Below are 12,299 nucleotides of genomic sequence, written 5' to 3' on the forward strand. Positions count from 1 at the left end.
TGCCGGCCCGATCGCCCCTGAGGGCTTCTCCACCTCCCCCTGCTCCTGAGAGGTGATCAGGGCAGCAGCTACCTCTTGGACCCGCTGCTGGCGCCAGCCCCAATTGCTCTGACGTGAGTGGGAGCAGCGGCAGTGGCAGGAGCGGGGCTGCTGGCAGAGAGGGGACCAAGGGCCATGGTGGGAGGGGCTGGGCGGGGGCATGGAGGATGGGCCGAGACCCGCCCCTGTGGGCCCACAGATCCTTTCAAGGTGCACAAATTCGTGCATTGGACCCCTAGTTCATAATAAATTGTTATCTGTATTCATACAAGATAAATAAACATGGAAAATGATGTAGAATGATGTATAATATTCACTCCAGGTCCTATCTGCTTCCCTCAGCACTAAGACTTAATGTGCACCATGGGAAGGACAGAAAAATATATCACAGACCTCACAAGGCTGTTATCTTTGTTTCCCAGATAGAACTTCTGTGATACCCTCCCGTGCATCCCAGGATGCAAAAGTAAAATGGAAAAGTATTCTTCTCAGATGGAATGATGGAAGTGGCACACGGCTACCCACGCTAAGGGGAACGAATTTCAGACCCCTGTAGTTTCACATCAAAATGTGAGTGTGTCCATTTCCTACCATAGGGTATTGATTCTCAGCACCTAGCACATGCCAAGCCCTGTGCCAGGGTTTTGTTTTTTTTTGGATGATAAGCTATTTTTTCCTGAGGCATTCTCCAGCTACCATTGTGCTCATGTTATAGATGAAGAAACGGAGTGATCTCTCCAATTCTGATTCCTAGTGGGATTGGTAATAAAACTTTAGAACCGATCCAGGTGACATGACTTTTTGTCAGGGTCTGCTGCAGAAGCTATCCACCACTCTGCAGCATTACTGAAGGATAAGGAATCTGGTAAAAAAAAAAAAAGTATGGAGAAGAGGGAAACTTTAGAGAAGAAAAGGAAGCAAAATCAGGCCTGAGGCTTATGGAAAAGAATAAAAGTGTCCAGCTGACCTGGCCATGAGAAGAAAGCAAAAGACCTGGTATCCCTATGGATGCAAGTCTCCCAAGTTCACAAGGGAGAGTTGGTACTTGTCAGTTCTGCCCACAGAGACGGTGAACTTCAGAAAATAGGATGTGACTTACTTTTTTTCCTTTGATGACAGATAAGGAAACAGGCAGAGCATTTATGCCGACTTCCAATGGCTAACATTGCAAATGACGTAACAGACCTGAAAAATGCTTTCCCCAAATTATCTTCTTTAATTATAACTTTCCTCAATTTGGCTTTTTGATGGGAGCAGTCTATCAGTTCCAGGTTCATGGATCTTAATTAATAACCTGGAGCTGTAATCTACATAGCTCACAGGGCAGACACACTTGAAAGCCAGGAAAACAGGTGGCGAGAGGTGCCATTTCACGCAAACAAGGAAGGATCCTGCCCAGGATTCTTGTGAGGCTGGACGGTTACCCCAGCTGAGCTCTGTGCTGAGCTCACAAGCGCTTTCAGGCAAAACCAGGATTTTTCCAGCAAGTGGTTTTGAAACAGATCCAGCCCTTAAATCAGTGCTGTGTTAGGAAGCCAGTGTTTCACATCTTAGAATGTGGGGACGATGGTTTTAATCTAAAAAAATCTTCAGGACCAGAAATGCTTACTGCAGTTAGACCAAGTGAAAACATTAAATATATACATGGATATCACTTAACAGTCACAAAGCAATTAACGAGTATCAATTAGATGAATGGTGTGGTACAGGCGGTGGGCATATAAAGAAGTCCTATAGCACCTAGATGTCCTATACCACCTAAGTTCACATGCTCTTCAGGTGCACGGAGAAGTGGAGAACTAATGCTAAAGGCCTGTAAGCATTACCATGGCGGGAGCAGGGTGTTGGTTTTAAACCAGGCTTTGATGGGTAACAAGCATTTAACCAGAAAGAGCATGATCCTGAGAAGAGGGATATGACTGAGCCAGGTGTCGGGGCAGGGGAGGTCTCCTCACATTTTAATAATGATCTTCAGAATTTAATTACTTTTCTCACCAGCATGGTAATTGGAAGCCTACCTTATGGATAACATCTGCAATCCACGTAAATGAAATACACATAAACAGAAAATAAGGCAAAGAAGTCAACAGATGAGTCTTGACAACACTGGTTATGTAAATAATAAGAAGCTCATAGAAAAAGTGGATGAAGAGTTTTCAGTTTGCTGCGCATTCAAAATGACCTACAAAATGCATGAGCTTTAGAAAAAGAACATTCTTATCTAGAGTTCTGGTGAGAAATGGTCAGGCCCAGTGAAAAGAAGTATACGCTGAGCGTCTTGCATTTGAGCTCTGCCCCTCACTGGCTTTTAACTCTGGGCAGCTGCCTACCTACCTTGGACATCAGACCCTGCAGTCTACAACGGAGGCGTCTCTGACTAGTCTATCAGATAATGTCAGTGTCTATTAGAATAGCATCCAGGCATAACCCATGGACACAAACAATAGTGCTGTGAAGGCCAGGGGAAGGGCTGAGGAAGGGGTTAAGGGAGGGGGGCACCTGTAATACTTTCTACAATAAAGATAAATTAAAATACACACAAAAGAATAGCTTCCATGAAGATGTCTGTTTTGTCTTTAAAAGGTCCCAACCCCCAAATCTAAACTATCTAAAAAGAAGATACCACATTAAAAACAAACAAATCTAATCTTTTAATGTTTGCCTATGGCTTTCACATTATTTCTCCTCTCCTTTCAGACAGCTGATAGAAAAATGAAAGAAGCAGTAAAAAAAAAATCTCTAAATTTTTATTTTGACTGAAGAATATATTACTATAAAATGGTTTGGAGACCAAAAAGAAATGATCATTTAACAAGACTTCCTTTGCATTTAAAAGGTCTTGCTTTACAATGTTGACTCATGTTATTCCTAGAAAAAGATTCATTTGTCATAGCAACCTCTTTTCCCCCAGGGGGAGAAAGCGGGTTTTCCTGCCCTGCCATCTAAAACCATAGCCCTACACCCACTCAGGAGGGAGCATAACATTTACAACAAATGTCACAACAATGATTATGAAGCCATAGGCAGATGAGTCATGTGAGAACAGCCATTTCCGATGACTTTAAAGTCCTTAACCTTATTATTAGAATCCTTTTAAAAAATTGTTTGTATCTTAGTGGAAAAAATTATTTAAAAAATAGCACAGCAGAGCCAGCCACTAATGTTCAACTAGAAATAAACCAGCTGCTTGGCTACTGTTACAACAGCTATCAAATAAATCCACGAAACTAAAATAATGGTGTTGAGATTCGTGGAAACATATTTGAACCCACAAGCCCGCCGTATTAACAATAAAGTAACTAGATAGGTAAAGACATCTCTGACTGGAGTTGGGAATAGAAACTCCTTAGGTTTCAGCTCCCCAGCCACGTGTTCCAATGCGTAAAGGAAGTAGCTCCAACCATCTGAGTTTGGACTGAGCATATGTAAGAAAGAGAAGACATGGAGCAGAAGTGGTCAGAGCAGACGGAGGCCCATTCACACACGCGATGTGCTGGCTGGAAGACAAACATGCTAATGAGTTTTCCCTATGAGGCATCAGTGCTGATAACAACAACAACAAATGAACTTGCACCCCACTTCCAATGTACCACCTGCCTGGCAAACACTGATTCCGCCCATATGAGTTTTCCCTAGGAGGCATCAGTGCTGATAACAACAACAAAAAATGAACTTGTGCCCACTTACAATGTACCACCTGCCTGGCAAACACTGATTCCGCCCAACAAGCCATGGGGGTAGATGTGACTACCTTTCACTAGACCTGAGATCCAGGCCAAGTTTAAGGACTTAACCAATGACAACAAAGTAGTTGGTTTCCAGACGAGGTTCCCAAGAAGCCTTCTGAAAGGAAGACCCGTCCACATGAATTCTTGGTTCTGTTCCCTTATTCTGGACTTAAGGGTCAATTCTCCTCTGACTGTGCCTTAACCTTTACCTAAATTATGCAGCACATGTGAATTACAAGGCAGAAAATTGAGAAACAGGCTTACTTTCCTCATTCCCAAAGAGCAGAAGAGGGTAGAATCCCTTTCATTTACATGGGCTCTGAAAGAATGAGGTGACACGCTTTTCTACTCACAGGACACAGAATAAAGAATTCATTCACACGTGTATTGTTAAACTATTTTCAAAGAAAAACTCACCCCTGGTACTTAAGCAACTTACACTATTTTGTAAATGGTGAGGTACGCAACTCACTTGAGTTTTGCAAGTGTAGTTAATGCTATTAATTTTTCGGACCTCCAACATTGGTTGATATAAAATTATATGTTATTATTAATCTTAGACTATGTCTTTAAAAATCATACTAAGTTCAAAATGGTTGTTAATCAAGAATTGACTGAACATATTTTGTTCATCTCTTCTTCAGCTTAAGTGGAAGCTTTCAGTGTAACAAAGATATTAATTGGCTGAGAGTCTGAGCTTGACTTGTGTTTGTCTCCTCACCTTTCCAGGATGAGTTACATTACAGGCCCCTGTAAACGCAACGCAGCAGAAAACCACATGTTAGCCATCAGGGTGGAATTTTTTGTTCTGGGCCACGGAGAGGCTACCCATCAGGGTAGAAAGGTCTGCCCACCTGGCCTTTTGGTTCATAGTTCAGGCACACAATTAATTCATTATGGGGTAAGTCACTACTTGCTTTTGAACTAGTCTTTCCAGCTTTGGAAGTGAATGTCCTGGCACTGACCTGAAGAAATACCTCTGCTCCTTCACACTGCACTAAATCACATTTCCTTCTGGTTTGGTTTTTATTTGTTTTTGTGGTTTTTATTTTTTGTGGGATTTTTTTAAAACAATGGGGGTGGAAGGAAAGTTTCTAGTGACAGAAGATGTTCAACAATTAGCTGAAATTCTTGGGGATCTAAACAAATATTAGTGACAGTCAACCTTTTAGGGATATAAAAAGGACAAAAATAATATAAGCAAATTCCTTTCCTTTACTAATACATTCTCCACTGTACCTATTTTGAAATTTAAAGATAGGATCATGAAAAGCTTGAAGGAAAGAGGAAACTCTCACCTTTTCCATGTGTTTCCAATCTTGTGAGTATATAATATTTCTTGGTGGTTCCTTCATGTGGTACAAAGTACTACACGTACATAGGTGTTTATAATGGATGAATATATGCATCGTCCTCTTTAGTAACTGACCGTGTCACTAACCCTTCTTCCCTCCTGGGAGTTAACCGCCATGCTAAACGTTGTGTTCATCACTCCCTTGCCTTTTTAAAATATACTGTTACTGCATATGGTTTCCTGATCAAAATGCCATGCTGCTGTTTCTGAACCTATAAAACACTGCCATGCTGGGAAGTGCTCTTCTGCACCTTTTCGCACCAACAATGCATTTCTGGGACTCACACATGCTGTCGAATGTAGTTTACTGTGTCATTTTTCTTTTCCCAAGGGCAAATTCATCCAGAGCCAAACCCTTTAGAACCCTTCAGTATTCCAGCTATTACCGACAATCACATTCTTTAAAATGACAACCGATGGAAATCTAACATCCTTAAGAAATAATTGTTACCAAGTTGTTCTTTTCCTGTAAATGGACTAAAGGGTTGCTGAAAGCTGACCAATCCTCGAGATATAATTGCACTAACAAATACAATACCTATAACCAAAAGTCCAAAAATCCCACTTACATCTATGGCCACAAAGATATGTGAGGTATTTATTCCATCAGGCATTATGTTTTAGTTAAGATAATAAAAAAGGGAGTGAAGAGCCACAGTATAGTGAGAAACAAGAAACAGATCAAGGGCCTGGAGAGAAGGTAGAGGCCAGAATTGTTATTCTTCAATTAGTTCAACAATGGTTACAAGCAAGACAGTACCTATCTATCCATTTTTCTCGGAAAATTGAGGGACATTTTTGAAATTTAGGATAAATGTATATTTCCCTAGAAAGGATTTATGTTTTCTTTTTTCCAGAAACTCAGGGGAACTCCAAATCTGGGGCACTTTAAACCAAATTAACAGTTTGAGGTTCTGTAAATCTGGGTTATAACTCTATGCAAGGACTAGCTTTGGTTACAATTTCTAAGGGAAAGATTCTGCACCACTGTGGTCCCCATCAGGACACGTCTGGGGGTGGGGTTGTCAATGCTGCATAGATATGGGCCTTTGGGACCCCAGCTTAAGGTTTGGAGGGTCTCCTATTGCATTATCCTCCTTGGTCAGTATTGGCCTTTTCTTTCTATCTCCTGAGTTTTGTGAGGCCTGAAAACTAAAACCCAAGTACACATGTGTCCTAGGAGCAAACGTGACCTCATTGGCTTCAGCCCTTTGCTTCCATGGATACACTCTGGGTTTCTGCTTTCAATTATATTTTAGTCAAATAATTTAGAAATAATTTATTATAAATCTGTGTGCATGTGTGTGTGTGAGTGTGTGTGAGAGAGACACAGATTGTGGCATAAGATACAGAAGACATTTCTGTCAGTCACGCTCACTGTCCCAAATCAACAGAACTGTTGTGGGAGACAGTGAAGTGAGCTTCCTGCAAGTAGAAGTGTTCTAGTAGAAGTTTCATAATTACATATCAGGAAAGCTATACAGGTGATCCAAGAATCAGATATTTGATCAGTCTATTTCAGCCTCAAGTTACCATGACTCTATAAAATACAAGGGAAGAAGCATGTCACAGTTATAAATGAGAAGTTATCGCACCAGCATTTCCTGTATAAAGCAATGCATGGGAAGGAGGCATTACAATGACAGAAAAGAAAAACAGAGAGTGTCAATCAATTGACAGCAACTTCAACACAGCTGATTCCACAAGAGCAGCTATTTCTAGGCTATTGCCTTTGCTTAGCCTAATACAGAAACTCCATAGACAAATTCTTGCTGACTCCTGACTTACTTTCCTCTTTTCTTATTAGCACTGGTTTCAATAAATTATTCATTGAAAAACAAATGTTAATACACTTGATTGGATACAATCACACAAAAAACATGAATATGTGTTATTTTAGACCAATTTTCTTTAATATTTCATTCTTCAAGGACAAAGCCCATAACTTATTGATCTTTATATCCCCCTTGCGAGGCAAAGTGACTGGCACATAGTAGGTCCTCAATAAGTGTTTGCTCAGTGGAGCACATTTTTACATTGTTCTTCAACTATAATATTCCAATTTTTAAAAAAATTTCTCTTTAGGTTAAATGAATAAAACCTACTTTGCTATGCTGTTCTTCTTTGAGGTTTGCATGAGGTTGCTTTTATACTTACTGATAGGTCTACTCCCATAAAAATAACCAAGATCCAAGCAGAAGGACTACTGAGCTGCTCAACTTCTGGGAAGCGCATACTCAGCATCCTTGCATGTACAAGAATGACATTTCAATATTTCAAATCTGATTGTGTCCAAACTTTGTAAATAAGGTCAAGTTTACTCAATTCCACATTTTATAAATTTATAAGAAAAGGCACTAAGAACAGGTGGCTTTAATCTTCCATTCAGAAATGTCATTTTGTTTTCAGGAGCTTATCAAGGAAGATCTAACTTTTGGATGAACCAAAATAATAAGAGTCTTACCTCCGCATGAGGAGTCGGTGGCAGAACTGAAGTCTCATTTTCAGTGACATTTCCAGTTGGGCCATTGTTTGGGGAACTGGGACCCGAACCAGGAGAACTGCTACTGACTGAGGATTCTGAAAAACATTCGGATGCACCAATTTATTCACGAAAAACATAAAAACTGAACTTTAGTTATACTCTAAAAAGAATACAGCCTTGAACCTTGTTTTTATTCCCTAACAGAAGGACAAGCACCATTTTGGTAAATAAAAAGAATGGTGACACATTTGTGAATATTTCACCTAAGTTTGTGGCCTTATTCCTAGTCTCTTTCCCTTGCAAAATCATTTAATATTGTGACATCCACTATCACCACATGAAAGTTATATTTCTTGCCTTTACCTCTCATAAACTTCAGCCTGAATCCTTTTGGGATGCTGGGCATTTTAAATCTATGTTTATACGTGAATCAAATTCAATGTATTCCAGTATTAGATGTGTTCTGCTTATCTCTGCATATCACCACCCTCAGAGTCATTCTCACTTCCTTCTTTACCCCCAAACTAATCAGTTACTAGGTTAGTTCTATTTGTTCTTTACATGTTCTCTCCTCTACTTCTGACTACTATTGGTTCGATTTAAGCCCTCAACCTTCATTATTCTCTCAGGGACTCTAGAAAAGTCTGCTAATATTTCTGAGTCACTACAGTAGCCTCTCGAAACTTTCCCCTAAACTGTTGCCAGTGAGATGGGTCATAGTGAGACAAGTTTTCCCACGTGCCTGTCCACCAATAAAGGTCTGAGGCTGTCCAACAGTTTAGAAGTTTATCTACAATGTAAAACAAACGGGATCTGGGAGACACAGATTAAGAGGGATAACCGACCTGTGCCCCAGGGAAGACAAAGATAGCTAGAGCTTATAAAGGCAAAAACCACACGCTGGAACCAAAGAAACTATTCCTATTGGCTACTTAACATGGTGTGGCGCTGGTTCAGGAAGGTTTGGTCAGGTCCAGGTGATGAAACTCTAAGGTAAGAGGGAAAGGGACAAGTTCCAGAATGTACTTCTAAAGTAACACGTAAGTCCAAAATCCAAACCTCATCTGGGTGCAAAGATGTATAAGTCTGACCTCCCTAATGACCTTCAGACTCCATTTGACATCCCCCTGCTTCCAAATGGAACTTACCATGACTTTCTGTTATTGTCCTTCCTGTGCTCTACGCTCAAATTTAAATCACCTACTCTGCATTAAGTGCCCCATTTCATGCTTTTCATTCACCTTCTCCTCCACTTGTTTCATTGCAGGCCCAATCCCACCTCGAAGATCAAAGCCTGGCTCATACACCATCTGTCCGCCAGGGAACAGGATCTCCCAATCTGTAGGCAATATTTGCCTGTCCTCCCTTGGAACACCCCTAAATTTCAACTTTCTTTTACCAAGATTTCTCTACTGAGAGGCGCCATGCCAAAGGAAAGAAGGTGAGATGGATGACAGAATTCTGATCCTGCCACCTACTTACTGTGGGATTTCATCAAGTCTTGGGTATCATAAAATTCTTAAACATATCTTGCTCACTACCTTTCTGTCTGTATATCTTGCATACATTCTGATCAACCTTGGGTTTTTTTAACCTCTGCCTCTGTCTTGGTTACTTTTCTTTTAAAGAAGAAAATGCACATTAAAAAAAATCCTCCTAGAAGCTTCTTTTCCACCCCCAGACTCCTAGCTCCTGTCTTTCCTGTATGACTAGTACTGACTTTTCCTTGATGTCTCACTTCCATACCCTGCCTTTAAAAAAAACAACAGGAACTATTGCCTTAAACATTCTGTCTTGTCAATTTAAAAGATCTTATTTATAAGATCTTATGTGATATTCAGACAGAAGGATTTCCTTATGTAGAATCACTGTGAAAAGCACTACAATGGAGGGCAACAATATTGGAACAGGATTCTACAACTTCCCACTGGAAAAGGTCTGGGAGGAGATGTAGCAACTGACTTTCTGGGAACAATGAGAAAAAAATCTCATAAAAGATATTGCAGCAAGAACTTAACTAAGAGTAGTTCAGGAAATGGGACAATGAGAAGGGGTGAGTGGGAGAGAGGGTGCCATGGACACAGGGATGTGCTAAGGCCTAGAACTGAAAAATAACATGGCCTGGGTAGGGAGAAGGGCAGAAAACCTGAGTTTGAAACAGAGGAAGGTGGCAAGTGGTTCCATGTCAGCTACTGGGAAGAAAGAGGTGGTATGGGTGTCAGACAGCAGCCACTGAACCTATGCACTGGAGAAGAGATACAGAGGTGAGCACCAAAAAGCAAGAGCAATTTAATTGCTATGATGCTATGCTACTCTCTGACCAGACAGCAAAAATAATTAGCATTAAGATCCAAACAGAGCTCACCCAAATGACACGAAAGCTGGCAGAGAAAGGACAAGGAGGACAAATGAAGAAAGCTGTGTGTCCTGTAATTCACATTCTCCGAACACATTTAGAGCAAGTACAACAAACCTGTTAAAATATCTACTGAAGCCGCACCAGTCCTCATTCATTGACTAGAAATGTGTGTCTAATAAATGCACAGGCCTCTTTCTGAATACACATTATTATTCTTAGATGAAAAGGGGAGTCATTACCTCTCAAAATTAGGAAGAGAAAAACATGACATTTCAAAAGAAAATAAACTCGAGTAAACACTAGCAAATGGGAACCCTTATAAATTGAGAATTAGTCATAACTCTGATAGGCATTAAGCTAAATTTCACTGCAATTTGTTAAGAAAGATGTGACTGTAGAGAAAGGGTTATGATAAAGAAAAGAGATTAAGAGGAAAGTAAAAAAGAACATTGGTATAAATAAATATGACCTTACATAATAAAAATTTAAAGTTAAAAAAAGCAATTTATATGGTTTTCTATTTACTTCAAGGTTTTCTGTTATGAGGGAGTCTGCCCTCTCCAGTTAGAAAAACCACCTATATTTATTTATATTAGACAATTAATATGTTGATTATTCTTTGTATTCATTAAAGCACTGCTTCACTCCTCAACTCTCCAACCACACCAAGGACCTCTATTATGAAAACTTAAGATTTTTACTTGAAAAAAAATCTATTAACTCTGAGTTTAGAATCCAATTAATCTAAATTAGTGATTGTATTGTATAGTGTAAAAAAATATAAACTCTAGTCAAAATAAGTTTTCTTTCTTTATTTAATATTTCTTATCCCTCAAGGAAAAATTTCCCACTAATACTTTTCTTCAGATAAACATATTAATCTGTCAGGATTTAATAGAAGACTAAACTTTTTCTCCCTAAACAACCCGTCAAACTAATAAGTTGCATTAGTATCCTCTATATATATTGTCTCCCCAGAGTAGACATCACCATTGGCAAAGGAGATACAGAAAATACTTTTTAGAAATCTGATAAGAATAGAATCTGGTCGTGAAGAAATAATACAGCAACTGATTACATTTGTATAAGCACAATTTTCCTTGAGAATGAAGAAAAATAGTTGTAGATTACCACTTCTTTATTGATGCAACTGAAGGGAATGACCAGCCATAATGCATAGCTCTAAGTAGGTACTCACCAAACAGTAGTTGGTATTATTGTTTTGGCTAGCCTTTTTGGTTCTTGTATCCCTAGGTTTTCTCTAATTTCAGACCAGGTACAACTGGGACTAGGGGGCTTTGTAAGACATCAGGTTGAATTTCCTAACCTGTTCACCCCACTACTAACTGGGCAGCTAAAAAAATAAGAACTCTTCCATTTGAGACTAGTGAAAATGACAGATTCTTTCCCTTCATAAAAGGCAATATATCCCCCTCCTGCCATAAGTCCCAGTTCACTAGTAAACACATAAAGTCATTTATGAGTTCTGTAAATTTGTTGAAAAGTCAAGGTTTGCTGTTCCATGTAGTTTAATTTTCCCAGATGTATTTCGTACATTCATGTCTGAGTATGGGGAAGTGTTCTTCTCCGACCTCCCTCTGCTCATTTCTCATCAAATTTCATTAAAAGTTATATCCTCCTGGTTGGCATTCCCCGAATGGACTGCCTGTTTCTGAAAAGATTAAGGTGAGCTTTGGCTTCTCTAGTTATGCCTAGATTGACACATTTTTCTGTTTTTCATTCATTTCCTGTTTAACACAGTTGGTGAATGCATGGCAAGGCTGACTGAACTACTAGTGAATTTTCAATATAATCTTGTTTCAAGAAATGTTTCTCCTCAAAATAACTTTCAATATGCAACAGGCATATTTATTCTAAACTTTTCTTTTTCATTCCTACCACCAGCATTTTTTTTTTTTTTAGTGTGTGTCTGCCCAGTCCCAGATTACCTGTCACCTCAAACATTCGCTTCTTGAATGAAGTGACAACATTTCCATCCTTCCGCCTGAGTAAGGGGCTGCTTCTCCTCTCTGCCACTTTCTGTTTTAACCTGGACCGCACCTTCAAGTTGGGCTCAGAGGCTGGGGATTGAGACAAAGAAAATAGATAAAAATTAAAAATAGAGAGCCAGTTGCTCCTGTGTATAAACAGTGGCTCCCCCTTTTTTTTAGTCCCTTGTCACCTCAAATTAAAACCCAAAGCATGTAAACAAGGCATTGACCTTGAATTAAACAGACAAATATAGTACTTATTTTTATGAGATGTGTGAAATGCTTTTATACTTCTCTAAATGTAAAGTGGAAAAGGAGTTACAACATTAGTTTTGTATTTATT

At 39.5% G+C, this 12,299-nt stretch overlaps 1 protein-coding gene across 9 annotated transcripts in view; it reads right to left on the reverse strand.

Annotated features, from left to right (window-relative positions):
- HDAC9 (histone deacetylase 9) overlaps positions 1–12,299 on the reverse strand; it is an 846,941-nt gene that overhangs the window by 338,454 nt on the left and 496,188 nt on the right. For 7 of the 9 annotated variants that reach the window (XM_014544651.1, XM_014544644.1, XM_014544647.1 and 4 more), the window contains 2 exons: positions 11,915–12,046; positions 7,586–7,701 (listed from right to left, as the gene is read on the reverse strand). In XM_014544651.1, the coding sequence (XP_014400137.1) occupies positions 7,586–7,701; positions 11,915–12,046 (248 nt within the window). The remainder of the gene's footprint in view (positions 1–7,585; positions 7,702–11,914; positions 12,047–12,299) is intronic. The other 2 variants (XM_014544649.1, XM_005872312.2) reach the window with 1 other exon arrangement.

The sequence above is a fragment of the Myotis brandtii genome, unplaced genomic scaffold, assembly GCF_000412655.1.
Source record: "Myotis brandtii unplaced genomic scaffold, ASM41265v1 scaffold374, whole genome shotgun sequence".
Lineage (NCBI taxonomy): Eukaryota > Metazoa > Chordata > Mammalia > Chiroptera > Vespertilionidae > Myotis > Myotis brandtii.